General features: G+C 43.7%; 1 protein-coding gene across 1 annotated transcript in view; it reads right to left on the bottom strand.

The window, feature by feature from the left end:
* SETBP1 (SET binding protein 1) overlaps positions 1–16,638 on the bottom strand; it is a 212,858-nt gene that overhangs the window by 164,170 nt on the left and 32,050 nt on the right. The window contains exon 2 of the mRNA XM_088476516.1: positions 11,131–11,756. Within this exon, the coding sequence (XP_088332642.1) occupies positions 11,131–11,622 (492 nt within the window). The 5' untranslated portion in view covers positions 11,623–11,756. The remainder of the gene's footprint in view (positions 1–11,130; positions 11,757–16,638) is intronic.

The raw sequence follows: 16,638 nt of genomic DNA on the forward strand, positions 1-16,638 counted from the left end.
GTGAAAACACAAAACACCCTTTTTCACTTTATTTTAGTCAAAATAATGTTAATAAATAGAGCCCCAAGTGAGAGATTTACGGAGACCTGACTGCTATGCAAAACGGTTATAGACACACACAAACATTAAATCGTTTCTGACCAAAAGGATTACAGGACACTAATCCATATTTGAATAAAACCAAATATAAAACCACAATATGCCTCTGAATATTTTCTTTGAATGCATTCTGCAAACACCAAGGGGCCATGGAAACTCTCCCTATGTTTAAACCCAGTTAGGAAGTTATCTGCACTTTAGTACGTGAGCAACCCTTCCATTCAGGTGGACATATTGCATATGCCGACTCATCTCAATTTTGGCCTATACGCGAAGAGTTTTTGCCAGCGATAACGCCGCCATCACCGCTGTGAACCAGAGTCTGGGGCATGATTCGCCGAGGAGAGTACTGCAGCGCAACTTGTACTGTGTCAATATATTTTCCGTTGTTGGCTTCTCCTTCTCTCCAGTCTCGACAAGCCTGATGTGCGCACGTTACGCAGGGTACACCTTCCAGTTGTATCCGATTTTTAACTCGTACCAGACACCAGTCTTCAGAAATATAAATTTTCTCTTAAACGCCTAATGAAGATTTATTCGAAACAGTCAAAACATCTCTTGTTCTTGGGCGTCATCGAGTCTTACGACCCATTACTAGCTTTGCTAGGTTACAATGAAAACACTTCAGCTTAAATGAGAGCCAAGCTTTAAAGTACGTCCCTAATTACTGTATTGTGGCGACGTTTAAGACGTTTCTCCAAAGAGAGGATGTAAAATAGAGAGGGAAAAAATAAAAAATTGTCATCATCAATAGAGGCCACGGTGACCTTGAATCCCGAAGCAGTTGGCAGATGAAGTACAGGGGCCGTCAGAAGCCAGTTTCAGAGACACCAATGTGATCAGTCACAGTTGGAAAGGCATGGACTCGTACGGGGTAATATTTCTAGCACTGCCGTATACAGTTACAAAAGCTCTATTGAGTTTCGATTTCATTTACTAATTTTTTATGCAATGGCAGTTAATTCAATATCCACTATTGTACATCCCGGATCGGCTGCCCAGATAAAAACCTTACCGAGCAGATGCCGGGGTGCAAATACGTCATTCTATTTCCTTTAAGTGGATGAATCTCGAACTGAAAAGGCTGCAAAATCTGATTTAAAAAAAAAGTCTTTTAAAAGCGCAAGATCGTTCTTGCCGAGAGCAACAAATAGACTGGACTGAACAGTTGTATGCTAATTTCCAGCTTGTACGCTGGAGCATTCAACATGCCAGATTGCAGAACTTCATCTGCTTAACCCTCGTTCTGTGGCAGGGCTACAAATGATTACATGCAAATCCAAGGACTGCCAGAAGGCCCGATGTATTATAAGAAGTCGATGTGCAAACACACAAGGCAATCTCTCTCTCTCTCTCTTATTTTATTAACGGGAGCAGGTATTTAAATAGAATTGTGGGATCTATTAAAAAAATACCTGAAAAAATTAAAATGAAGATACATTATATACACAGACAAACAGCATGCAAATAGCATGCAAACTCTGTGGTCTCCTTTACAAAGGCCTACACCAGCTTCTTTTCAGAATGGGCACATGGGAAAGCAGCCTGCGTCTATCTCCATCCTTGGATTAACACATGCGGCTCGCAGAATAGGGACTCCCCGTGCACAGCTGACAATGGCAGCTGCAACCTCTGACTTGTTCTCAGAGTGGCAGGGAAATGAATCAAAGGCAGGAGAAGAAAGGGACAACCTCCCCTCGGGGAGAGAGGAGCACAATACCAGACACTCTCACACTCTACAAACACAACAGAGCATTATTTTACTTCTGTCTTCCACAAAGAGCTATTGGTATTTCTGCCGGTTCTTTGCAGCGGCCAAGATGAGCAGATGGTGCCCCCGGTCTCTCTGAAGAGCACCTGACAGATGAGGGAAGGGGAAGACACTAAACGGCAGAGGTGGATCCACCGGTGTCCTACTAGGTGTACCGTATACATGGAATGTGCTCAGCTCATCAATCACCAATGGAAAATGTGTGGAAAACATTTGTACATCCCTATTATTAGCACATACTGCACCAGTGCACCTGGGAATAGCTGGACTAATATAGATGAAGGACAGAACAGTTGGAGGTTACTCCAATCTTCAAACACAGCCTGCTATTGCACAACTTGTTCTGAGATGGGGATGTGAGGTAACATTTATTCAGCATATTTTCTTGGTGGGTTTGGTAAATGGTCAGAATGTCAACACAATGCGTTTAAGGTAAGCCCAACCCTAACGCTCAATGTCAAAATGATGGCCATTCTGACATCTATTATTGATCATATCGACCGAAGAAATAAAAAAGCTTTTTTATGACTTATTAGTAAATTTTCAGCTGACATCATGCACTCAACACATATTCATAGATGACAGGTTTTTTTTCTTTTTAGTGTACTAATCTGCTAAACAATGGTGGAGGAGGCCATTTTGTTGACAGGACCAAGTATTCATGAGAATGAGGTCTCTGTCATTTTGTAAATAATTAATGATGATAGGAAGCACCAGGCACATTGTCCCTTTAGTTGGAACCGGTGACAGTTTTCATTCTCCTAAATATTGGTCCAGCCCACAAAAATGGAAAATGGACACTCCCATTGCGTGCAACTTATGAGTACACAATGTTGATAGCATGTTGTGTCTACTCACAATTATACAACGCACACTCACACCTACACTACCACCTAAACTATGCACACTAATGCAAACTCACACCTACACTACCACCTACAGTATTGCACACTAATGCCAACTCACACCTACACTACCACCTACGCTAATGCCAACTCACACCTACACTACCACCTATGCTATTGTCAACTCACACTTACACTATGAACACTAATGCCAACTCACACCTACACTACTACCACCTACACTATGCACACCGAGGTAAACTCACACCTACACTATGTACACTAATGAACTCACACGTATACTACTCGCACCTATTCGACCAACACTAATGCACACACACTGTGTTCAGTTCTGGAGGCCATATCTCCAGTAGGATATTAATACATTAGAGACTGTACAAAGAAGGACAACTAAAATGGTGCAAGGTCTACACCACAAAACGTACCAGGAAAGACTAAAAGATCTTAATATGTATAGTTTGGAGCAGAGAAGGGAAAGGGGGGTCATGATAGAAACGTTCAAATATATAAAGGGGTTTAACAAGGTAAAGGAAGGGGACATTCTTCAAAGAAAGAGAAGTATTAGAACAAGAGGACATGTTCTGACACTGGAGGGAGGTAGGTTCAGGGGAAATTTGAGGAAAAATTCACTTCACAGCAAGGGTAGTGGACAAGTGGAATAACCTCCCATCTGAGGTGGTAGAGGCTAAGACAGTAGACCAATTTAAACTAGAGATGAGCGGGTTCGGATTAGTTCGGCTTTCCACGCAGAGTTCGGATTTTTCCCAGCAAAAAACGGGACTCAGAAAGAGGCATAACGTCATTTTTCATAGACAAACCTCATCATTCCTGGAATTTTGTCATTGTGCCTCTTTCTGAGTCCCGTTTTTTGCCAGGAAAAATCCGAACACGGGTTGGAAATCCGAACTAATCCAAAACCGCTCATCTCCTTTTAAACATACATGGGATAGACATAAGGATATCCTTCAGAAGTAGTAAGGATCAATAAGGGTTGAAGTAACAATATGTTTAAAAATGGGGCAGACTAGATGGGCCAAGTGGTTCTTATCTGGCGTCAAATTCTATGTTTCACACCTACACTACCACTTATACTACGCACACTCACACCTACACTACGCACACTAATTCCCACTCACATCTACCCTACTCCCATCTATGTTACCCACAGTAATGCAAACTCACAACTGTCCCAATCTCCAATCTGAGCTTCACTCACTCATCTTGTTTCAGTTGTGTGCTCACCAAATTAGAATGTAATCTCTTTCAAGAACAGGGCCCTCCCTACCCTTGGTTTTCATATCAGATGATTGATTCTGTCTACCTTGATGTCCCTGTTTTGTCTATGTTCTATTTTTCACATGCTATAGAGCTATAGTGATAATCCAAATATTCTCCAGGACACTTTCTGCTTCTGAGAACATCGGTTAATGAACGCGGGATAAAACGCTCGGTGACTTGTAACATTTATTTCCACCTTGAAACGAGGCAAAGCTTCTCCTCGGCCAGTTTTTCATTAACCAACTTAAGCATACCGCAAATGCTCACGTGGCCACCTAGAAAATGCTCTGAAGTCTAAATGCCCCAATACAGAGAAGAGTTTATAGCTCCTACTGGACAGGATAAAAAAAGTGGAACCATCAGGTTCCGCGCCATCGTGTTCTTCCCGGAGATCATCACAGGAGGTTTAACCTCCAGAGAAGGATCATTCTTTAAACAGCAAGCCAAAAACAGCAACAAGAAAAAAGCAGACAAACCCCAAAAATGCGGGTTTGAAGAACGCATTTCTCATATGCACCAAGCAATGTATTCTGGGGCTTGGATGCGGTGGGTAACGCCATCTTCAGATGGTGTTACCGAATAGAAGCCTATGAGCTTCTATCAGGAAAGAACTGTTGGAAGGATCCCTCCCAGCACCCCTGTGGCATGCGCAAAATGACACCAGAGGGACTTCTGGGTCTTAGACCCGGAAGTCACCTCATTCGCAAAAAGCCGCTCTTACCTAGAGAGCGGTCCTTTGCGCATTCCTTCACGCATAGCAACGCCGGCATGCATGCGAAGAGTGGCGGATACATCCCACCGCTCTTTGCATACATCTCTCGGTAAGAGCGCCCCTTTGCGAATGAAGAACTTCAGGGTCTAAGACCCAGAAGTCCCTGTGTTGTCATTCTGCGCATGTCTAGAAGGACGTGGGGGGAGGTGCTGGGAGGGTGCCATAGGATCCCTCTCACAGCACTCTCCCTATTGAAGCTGATAAGCTTCAATAGGGTAACGCCATCTGAAGATGGCGTTACCCATCGCACTCCGAGGCTTAGTGCCAGAGGCGTTTCTAGAGAGGAGGAGGCCCATGTGCAGTCTCCGACACGGGCCCCCTCCTCTCTGTCTGGCGGCTGGCAGCGCACTGAGCTGTGCGTGGCCAGCACTGGACATTTTCCCTATACTGCGCATATGACAGGAAAATGGCCGCGATGGCCATTTTCCAGTCGTTTTTACAGCGCCGAACCCCCAAGGCGACATGGGACTCCGGAGAGGTAAGTAATACTATGGGTGCAGGGTGCGCGGCCCCCCCTGGACCCAGGAGCCCATGTGCTCCGCACCCATTATAGATACGCCCCTGCTTGGTGCATATGATAATTGCGGTCAAACCCTCATTTCGGGGTTTGGCCGCATTTCTCCCCTTGCTGCGTCTCGCCCAGGATGAGAGGCTGCATTGCCGAGATTGCAGTAAGAAGAATGAGGACAATGGGTGCAAGACTGAGCACAGAACATTTGGGAACAATTGTGAGATAAAAAGCTCAGGAAACCCACTGATTAAATATTATTCATCTCGATAGACATGCAAGACTCATTAGTTAATATGACATATATATAAAGAGGGGGGGGGATTAAATGATTTAGGGGTCTATGTACTAAGCAGTGTTAGGAGACAGGGTGAAAAGTGATATGTAAGTGATAAGGTGCCAGCCAATCAGCTCCCAGCTGTCATCTCACAGGCTGTGTTTGAAAAATGACAGTTGGGAGCTGATTGGCTGGCACCTTATCACTTTCTTATCACTTTTCACTCTGTCTCCTGACACTGCTTAGTAAATAGACCCCTAAATTAGGTCAGTAGAAGTCCTGATCTAGAAATCGTAACCGCCTTGCGAAGCAAATGTTATTTTCAAATGCAGTTTGGGAGGGGGAGAGTGGGGAGGGCTGGATGTCACAACTGTTGCAGCACCAACTAATCACGTGTCTCCAATGCCCATTATAGCAGACAGCAGCCATAAGGGGGAACTTTGCCCAGGTCATAATTTCTCTCTCCAGCATGTCTGTATACAGGTGCAAGTCTTCCCTTTGACCCCACTATTAATAGAAACTACCTGTATCTTACTATTTTCTATATTTTGGCAGACAACAGAGAGTTGGCAAGGAAAATAATTCCACCGGTTTAAAGAGCATAAGAAACTACAGCCCGGGGCTGGACAAATACAAGGGTAGATCTAGCCATGGGGATTCAGAGGCCGGAGTCGCGGCTGTGATAATTTGCACATGTTAGTATCAGCCTTCCCCTGGTATAGTAGCCTGCAGCTGAACGAGCAAGGCCTGCAACACCCAGACGCGGTAACACTGCTGGCGATTCTTGACCTGCCACCACCGCCGCACCATCCACAGTTTCACGTCTGAACCGGGCCTCGGCGGCTGTGGCTCTGCATCTCAACGCAGCCACTTTCACTGGCACGCCTGCAAAACCCTCATCACACGCCCGTGGGACAGACATTTTTTTTTTTAGCATTCAGTTCAGGCCACCTCCCAGTCACCCTCCCGGGATGCCCATCGCTTTACCACCCCAGATCGGATACGGTCTATCACGACCACAACAGCTTCTCTGTGCAACACATTTGTCGTAGGAGTTTCAGGACAATAAAGTTGGTCATGAAAAAATAAATAATAATAAAACAGGATACATTCCCGTTGTCATCTATGCCATAAAATAAATACTTGGGGGGAGGACGGGGGGGGGGGGGGCGAGTGAACCTAAAATGGTCCGACTATCAAAAGTTCCTCAGCACTAGATAATTGTTTTCTCACAGTTAATGTTGGTCCGGAAAACAAGACTATTGAACAACACTTTACATTCAAGACACCAGTTGGGAACGATAATCTCCCGTCTCTCATAGCGGCGAAACTGCCAGTTCCATCCACCACCATGCTGTTATTTAAATGACTTTCAAACTTTCTGCAGCTTACCACCTGGCGTTATCTGCATCGATACAGCAGAATCCATGCCACCGAGGCATATGTAAACATTAGGAACTAAATGTGGTTTAAAATATCAGCGGGGAGGAAAATCCATTTCCTCCAGTCTACAAACCAATTGTTTCAGCAAGAGTATAAACTCCAGTGGGGGTACGGAGCGGGTCGCTCCACTGTCCTCTTCAGTAACACAGTTATTTGGGCAGGAGTACCCTTACATAGAACTACACAACAGCAAAACTAAAGATAACAGGCTATGTAATTCAGTACATCACAATTTAGGTCTCACGTTACAGCTTGTGTAGGAAAACGCAGGTTTCATGGCACAATCCTCAATAAAACCTCTGTATGACTCTCCTTATTCTTACATGATGATTTCTGAAGACATTAAATAACAATAAAAGAAAAAAAAAAAAGTTTTGCGCAACTTAATCTAATTAAGAGCCAGTAAGTAAACAGCCATTTCCAAGTAAAATGACAGGATTGCTTTGATTTTATTAATAGACTGCTGTGCGAATGAGACGGGATTGACGTCAGGAAATTCCATGGATGGAATTCATTGGTTTAAGCTTTTCCATTGTACTTAAAGCTATGAAGTAAATACTGATATTTAGGGACTGTACAAACCCCATACATTGATGGCGATTTTACGCAGGGCCGGGGACTATGGCAGGTCCGCCCTAAACTCCAAATATGCTGGCGCACTGAGTGCCAGCCGGCAGAGAGCACAGCAAGGAGGTAGCCCGGGCCCTACACAAAGCCGACGAGCAGCAACTCGGCTCCCAGCGAGCCCACACACCCAACAGACAGAGGAGGAAGGCTCCTGGGGGTGGAGGTCCCCGACCTGGAGTTCCCAGGGTTCCCCTCCGACAACAACAAGTCTAGCACCCTTCACCTGTCACAACCCGTGCAGTTCCTAGTTCCTGCCTGGGTTGCCGCGCTTTGCTCTGGTGATTCTAGCACACCCTATTCTGCATCTCAGCAGTTTGTTGTCAGCTGAGTGTGCCAGAAGCACCAGAACAGAGCGCGGCACCACCAGGCAGGAAAGGTTGTGACAGGTGTAGGGTGCTAGAATGAACACTACCATAGCAACCAGATTGTAGTTATTTGTCAAGTACATTCTACAAAATGCTAACTGAAATCTGATTGGCTGATGTGGGTAACAGCGCCACTTTTTCCTTTAGCAGTTTTAGCAAATCTATCCTTTCAAAAAAGTGCACCCTCCGCATAGGTTATACAGAAAGCGGCCTATCAATCCATTAGGTGGTCATAAAGGGATTTTGGCAGAGGTCACAAAATGACCACACCTTGGCTGCTGAGCTGACACTGCATGTAAATCAATACAGGAACATTTTCCTGCAGTTACTTGTATAGGCCATTATTACAGAATAGGTTCCATGCAATTATGTACCACCTGCTCTGCAAACAATCCGCAGTTAGGAAATAAAGGCTCTAGAAAATAACATTGTGCAGGTAGGACAACATACTGTAACCCAAAGCACCCACACATTCGCTTTCACTGTACGAGCGAACACTAGACAGGGTACAGGAAAGGGGTTTGCTCAGATGAAAAAGTGCGTACCGCGGCACACCAAGGGACTGATTCAGGCGTGGACAGCATTACACAGGCTCGAGGAAGTAACTGTGAAGGTAAGTACTGGGATTAGGGGAAGGATTCAGGTTAGGGGGAGGGTTAGGTTTAGGCACTAGGGGGGAGGTTAGGTTCAGGCACTGGGGAGGGATGGTTAGGGTAGGGAGAGGGGGAGGGTTATGTTCAGGCACTGGGGAGGGATGGTCAGGGTAGGGAGAAGGGGAGGGTTAGGATACCGACCAAAAAGTGTCGGTATTCTAACCCTATCAGAATGCCGGCGTCTGGATTCTGACCGCTGGGATCCCAAACGCCAGCATCCTGTATGTATTCCATCTGTAGGAACTAAACAACTCCTGCATTGCATCTGCGATTCAAGATCAGCATCTGTAGACGCTGTTTCGGATGACCACTGTGTACATTGGTTGTAGCTTTGGCCAGGCTGGGTAAGCCAAAGCTTGTGAGGAAATCTACGTCCTACAACGCAGACCCTGGTCTCCACGCTCCCAGGAAACCTGGGCGAAACCCCCGCCGTTTCTAGGAACGCAGCCCTGCCGCCACTCCCCTCCGGCCCCCAAAACGACCGCAGCATGTCAATCAGCTTTGGGGGGCACTGCGTGCTAGAACAGAAAATGCAATTTATGTGAAAGAATCAGGGGAAACACATGACCAGACTAGTGTGTCCAAGAACAGTCAACCATGTTGCAGTGTTTTTAACATTTTCAAGACTATTCTATCAATATTGTGGAAAGATTTAAACCCACTTTTACATGTTTTTCTAAACACAGAACATGATTTAACTGGTTTACCAGCTCCAAAAGGCTTATTTGTTAAAATTGTACACAACTGACATGTGCCGAAACCTTTGCCGTATGGATATTTAGGAGACCTAATCGGATATTAGCTTTGACCAGTCAAGTGCATGTTGATATTATTGGATAACAGAAGTTGCATCATGATTGTGCTTTGCAAACAGTGATTCGCCACTGTAATTGTTTGGCTATGATTAAAATGTATTGTGCAATACTAGAAAAACGTGCATGTTCCAAATTTATTATCAATCCAACTAGGGCCAACAATGTAGAAGGATTTTATACTGACAGAACTAAGCGCACCTTAAATCATGTACACATGTGGAATTATGCAGATAATGATTTGTCTAAGCCATTGTGTTTTCTTAAGTCTGGAAGCTGCGATCACGCGCCATAGAAAATCTCTCATCACCCATAACCTACTCTAAAGTAAAACGAAGACACAAACTTGAGACAAAAGACAATGCTATATACATACATATTTCATTTCCTGCACAGGCCAAGCCACACTGTACACGTTATTTACCAGGAACCACAGGAGAGCAAATCATGCACTAATATTACAGGTCAAAATTACCTGAGCGACAGGCTGCCTGCACTGACCTGATGGAACATGAAACAGTAGCGATACATTGTATCAAAGCAAGAGAAGGTCCATTTACAATGCCGCCATCCAGTCTTACAGCTCGGCTGATGTTACCTAAAGCGGCGATTTAATGGTTTCTATGCAGCAGGCGAAATTAGGTCTTGATTTTTTAAATTAGGGTTGCTTTAACATCTCTTTAATCATGCACAGGTTCCGTAGCTGCCTAAATTCAATTCTGCATTTGTCTGGCCACAGAACCTGTATGTGTCCTTGATTAAAGGGATACTATGATATTATAGCATATAAATGTACCCTGTCACCTACATATCTAGGATTCGGCCAATGGGGTATACTTACTAAAGTGCCTGTTTTTATAATTGTTGATGTTGCCCATAGCAACCAGATTCTACTTGTCAATTATCTAGCAGCTTCTAGAAGATATTAGCTAGAATGTGATTGGTTGCTATGGGCACTTCTAAAAACCTGCACTTTAGTAAATATACCCCAATGAGTCCGTACTCCTGAGAAAATGTATTTAAAATAGGGTATAGTGATAAGTGTAGCCTGTACCCCCGTGAATATTGGTGGCTGTTTCAACTGCGTGTAGGTGATGGGTCAGTTGCCCCATTCTTCAGACCCTGACTGCTGTGTTCCTTTTAACACTAATGCTGGCCATACACTACACGACCCGACGGACAAGGGGCTGGGCAATGTAACTATTTTAGCCGTGCATCCATACAATGAACTATATATGGTCACGATGCAAAGTTCAATGCATGCAATAGGCAGAACCACGGTCGGGACCATCAGTGGCGATTGATGATCAAGTCAAACGATCCCGACCGTTTTTCTGCCGTTTCCAGCGTTGAACGCTAATCATTCAGAACTGTTGAGGGGAGGCCGGATTGGAAGGATTATCGTTCAGTGTATGGCTCTCTACACGCCACAGCCCCCTCCTTACACAAGAATCCAGTTGGCATATACCCGCTGCTTATTTAGGTCGCTCGTCGGGACTCGGCAATGTTGCACCAAACCAGAGGTTGGAAGTACGGTAAGTATTTGTAGCCACTGGATATTAGAAAATCTTTCATGTACACATAAACCCCCTTCAAAGGTTTTACATCTTAGCAGAAAAATATAAAATAAAAAAAAATCTATGGATTTATGTTTCTTACCTTCTTTTTCGAATGATCCCTTTTGTCTTCCTTTGCGGCTTTACTATTTTTCCCAGACTTGGAGAGTTTTTGCTCTCCCGATTGTTTTATAGTAATTTTAATCTCTGGGGGGCAAATATAGTTCTCCAGGTTTTTGGGGGGTTTCTTTGCCCTCTTGGTGGTCTGGATCTTCAGTTTCAGACTCCCCTCGGTGAAATTAGCCTCCTTGATAGAAAACTCTTGCTCTTCCAAGCCGTCGACCGTCACCCATTTCTCGCTGTCTGCGTTGGAGTTAGAATCCACATCTCTGCCGGATCCTACCTCATCCTCCTCCTCGGGCTCCATCGCCTCTCCGCCTCCATGTCCAGGCTTGTTGGCCCCAGGCGCCGGCATCAAGGTTTCCCCTCCTGCACAGCTAGAGATGGCCGGTGCCTTCCCCGATGAGGCGGGCGGCAAGAAGTCCGCATCGCAACATCGTTGCCGATTGCCACTTGCGTTTTCTCGCTGCTCCATTACAAATCCAACAGTCCGCTAACTTTTCACAGTATATGGGACTTGGACTTGCAAAATGGTCTATAGCAATAACAGTATTTCAACGATCGCCTTTTATATTCCAAAATCAGCAATGGCAAGAGCGAGCATGAAATCTGAAACAAAGACAGAGAAAACAAAATAATGAGACCAAACAATTAGGATACAAACACATAAGAACTTTAAGCTTCAAACTGTTCAATCTGTTGGAAATGTCCAATGTAGAACATTAAAGGCTAATAATAATCATCATTTTCTTTTTAAGATACATTTGAGTAGATTCAGAGTACATTATTGTTATCACTCTCCATCTATAGTGGGTGCCGGTAGGACAGCCTGTAGCCAATGAGACTGCTCACAGTAGCACAGATTATTTCAGGAGGGGAGTGTACGGAAGGCAATGTGTAAATGAGAACACGGCTGTGTATGGACAAATGCAGGTTCATGGATTTGGGATGGCAATGGAGGCATGCAAGTCACAGTTTTCACGGAAGAAAGGACCCACAAAATCACGTTGGGAGTATCATGGCAAACTGATGCTTTAAACCACAAAGTGTAACCATTTAATGGCTTTTGCATGTTGTATATATAATATATATATATATATATATATATATATATATATACACGTACACACACACACACATACATACATACATATATATACACACACACACATACATACACACATATACATACATACATATATATACACACACACACACACACACACACAATAAAGAAAAACAAAACCCAGCGCAAATAAAAGTAAATAAATATGAATCATCATAATAATCTTATTACATTAGCAGCAGAAAAATATAATGTGCTTGTGGCAGCACATATTGACATCTGGATTCCAGGTGTATGTAATGATGTAGATCTATGGGCTTAGTTATATTTATGAGAAGATTGATGTAAATGAAACACAAATAACACAATATATAAGATTAATTTTACTGATGCTTATTCGGTTGGCCGGTCAATATAATTAAACAATAAAAATAAAACAATCACAAATACAATATTATAAAATGATTAAACACAATATACCAGCGATCCTTTTTTTTTATATATATTGGCATATTGTGTTTAATCATTTTATAATAATATTGTTTTTGTGATTGCTTTATTATTAGTGTTTATTTATATTGACCGATAAGCATCAGTAAAATTATTCTTATATATTGCTTTATTTGTTTCATTCACATCGATCTTCTCATAAATGCAATTAAGTGCAGAGATCTACATTTTTTTACTTTTGCATACTGTGAGTGGTTCATTATGGATCGTTATTGCGATCGCGGCTGGAATTACGTATTCATGTCTGCTGCGAAAATATGCTGACTGCGATCACAAAGTCGGCGTACAGCCAGCATAGAGAAACCTACTACCGCACACCCGTAATACCTTGCAGTTCTGCGTATACAACGGTAACAGTGACAATGCCGACTGACGCACAATTACAGCAGGTCTGACCTTACGCAGTAACTACACAAGCTGCCGTCGCAGAGGCTAATTTATGCACACCCATGCAACCGCATTCAAACGGACTGGCGCGCCTGTGTTTCTCCTACCACTCTCCCGTCACCACCCCCACTCGCCTCCCGTCAGTCACTCTGCGATGGCTTTGTATCTGAGCGAGTGACCGCAGTGCGATCGCCATGCTAACTCACGCCATACTTGCCGATATCCTTTTAGCCTTTTCCGGGAGGGAGGCAGCCAGGTCAGCTTAGCAGGGGGGCGGGGCCGGCAAAAGGGGGCGTGACCGGGACGGCACATGCCGTTTGGGGGCGGAGTTATGGGTGAAGCCTCACAGTCACATAATTTTGGCCCCGCCCCCGCTACACAATGCCGAGATTTCTGGCATTGTGGAGCAGGGGGCGGGGTCATGATGACGCGAATCAGCGAGAATTGCGTCATCAGCCCCCCCGCTGCAGGTGTTTCGGGTAGTATTGCGGGGGAGACTGGGGAGGGCCGGGAGGCATGCTTACTTTTCCGGGAGGTCGGGAGCGGCACCCGATTTTCGGGAGGCTCCCGACCAAATCAGGAGAGTAGGCATGTATGACTCATGCACTACGATGCATACGCATGTGCAGTACGCACCATTGACCGATCTGCGTACAAAGTTGCAATTACGATCCAGTATGAATCAGTGCCATTGTTTTGGGAAACTACATCTACCATCATGCATAGCAATAAAGGTCCAGACGACAGCAGCTCTAAACCAATATCCTCTGTGTTCCCACTCAGCTACCTGCAGCCTGATTGGACCACCTAGGATATAAATACTGAATGTACAGAACTTACTGTTGTAGAGAAGGTAACACAAAACAATAGCCTAAAGTCAGAGGGGGCATATCACAGAACCCCAATAGGGGAATTCAATATGGAGCGAAAACTCTGTTTTTGCGTTAATATCGCACCTATGACGTAATTATCGCAGGTTTTAGATTTACACCGTATTCAATTTAAAAGACTTTTCCCAGGTTCAAAAAGTCTTTGAAAAAAAAACGGGGATAACTTTTCACCACTGAATAGGTGGCGAAAAAAAGTGCAGAATTGGGGTTTAGGGGTGCAGGCTTAAAAAAAAATAGCCTGCACCCCTGGGAATGACATTTTAAAAAGGACTGTGTCAAAAAAAGTTTTAAAAAAAAAATAGGGACACCCCAAACATTTAATTAAAAAATAGGGGTGAAAAAAAAAAAATGGGAAAAAAGTGTTTAAATATAGGGAAATAGGTTCAGGGCTATTCTGCAAGTATGCGGCAGGTGTTTTCTAGAATATGCTATTAGCGGCAGGTGCATAGTTGCAGAATTTTTAAAAACTTATTTTAGGGACATAAAAATATGCTAGTACCCATTTTCATGTACCCCAAATTTGATGGGACCACTTAAAAAAAACTAAAAAAATAACCTAAGTGCTCTTCTGCATCACTTCTTCAATGTCGGGAAAAAAGCACCTGCTGCGGCTATTTAAATCCCCGACTTTCATTTGCAGGCTAAAACGGGGGTACCCATAGTGATCCCCCATGTTTTTACAACTTTAGGGGGGTCCTACAATTTTTTCCAGGAAAATTTCGTAGTTTATCGCAAATCCCACTTCGCCAGGTCCCGTTTTCGTAGATTTTATATTGAATACGGGGATAAAGCGGGCGCGCGCCCGATAGTTTATCCCTGAAAAATCTCCAATGTGGAGCGAAAAGTCCAGCACGGACTTTTCGCTCCCATATTGAATACCCCTCCAAGAGGGGTATTCAATATGAAACGTTAACTTCACTGTCGAAGTTAACGTTTCATATCGGAGTTTTTACCTGCATTAAAGTATCGGGCGCGCACCCGCTTATCCCCGTATTCAATATAAAATTGACGAAAACGGGAGCCTCCGAAGTTGGAATTGCGTAAAGTTACAAATTTTTCCTTAAACAAAATTGCAAGACCCCCCCTAAAGTTGTAAAAACATGGGGGATCACTATGGGTACCCCCGTTTTAGCCTTTAAATGAAAGTCGGGGATTTAAATAGCCGCAGCTGGTGTTTTTTCCCGACATTTAAGAAGTGATGCAGAAGAGCACTTAGGTTTTTTTTTCTTTGTTTTTTTAAGTGGTCCCATCAAATTTGGGGTACATGAAAATGGGTACTAGCATATTTTGATGTCCCTAAAGTAAGTTTTTAAAAATTCTGCAATAGTGCACCTGCCGCTATAAATCTATTCTAGAAAGCATCTGCCGCATACTTGCAGAGTAGCCCTGAACCTATTTCCCTATTGTTAATCATTTTTTTCCCATTTTTTTTTTCACCCCAATTTTTTTATTAAATTTTTGGGGTGTCCCTATTTTTTTTTAAAACTTTTTTTGACACAGTCCTTTTTTAAATGTCATTCCCAGGGGTGCAGGCTATTTTTTTTAAGCCTGCACCCCTAAACCCCAATTCTGCACTTTTTTTCGACACCTATTCAATGGTGAAAAGTTATCCCCGTTTTTTATCAAAGACTTTTCAAAACTGCGATAAGTCTTTGAAATTGAATACGGTGTAAAACTAAAACCTGCGATAATGACGTCATAGGTGCGATATTAACGCAAAAACGATGTTATCGCTCCCATATTGAATACCCCTCCAAGTCTCTATAGCTGGTTGTCTCTTACCCAATGCAACAAAGCTAAAACTTCAGCGCCTCAGCTTACATGTAGCCAGGACCCCAAACGATCAATGTTGGTGCTGTTTGTTGCATCTCTCCTACTATGGAGAGACCCAAAGTTTCTAAGGTTTTCATGTAGAGCAGCTGTCTAGGAAATCCGCGGTAATGGAAACAAGGTCCAAGCGAATATCCTAGAAAGATAGCAGGTATCCTGCTAAATACAACAAGCGTTACCGGTGGGGAAGTGTTAAGAATTTTCTTTTAATGTGAGAAACCGCCTTTAAGCCACATTTTACAGCGAGTATATTTGCTTATCAGTAGTTTAGGTATGCTTGTATTGATATATCCAGTAAGTGCAATCAGACCCCCTCATTTCATAATCAGACTAATGTTTATATACAGACATTCACTTGCTAATCCTCCGAGTTCCTGCAAACTACCGGTGACCAGTGTTATTCTGCCAAGGGCACAGATGTGAGGAAGCTGGAGGGTGTGCCGCTCTTCACCAAGCATGGGGTTTACCAGCAGACAAACATTTCCTAGAAACTGCTCTTTATGGTTTTGTTTGAGTGGTGGGAACACAGAATTGCATAAGATCCCTTGTATTGTTAGTACGAACTACAGGCCCTAACGGGTTACACAGTACGGGGGCAGGCCCCAACGGGTTACTCACTATGAGAGGCTCCCTGCTCCGCACCACTAACTGGATGGCTCTGAAAGCTATTTGGCAGGGTTAACATGTACACATCAGAATGTCAACATATGTTTGTTTTTTTTGTTTTTTTAGGGTTAGGCTAAATGAAGCAAACTCGCCCCCCAATATGTCGACAGTCTGGTGTCAAGCCATGTTAAATGCTGACACT

This window comes from Taudactylus pleione, unplaced genomic scaffold (genome assembly GCF_031769625.1).
Source record: "Taudactylus pleione unplaced genomic scaffold, aTauple2 ptg000189l, whole genome shotgun sequence".
NCBI lineage: Eukaryota > Metazoa > Chordata > Amphibia > Anura > Myobatrachidae > Taudactylus > Taudactylus pleione.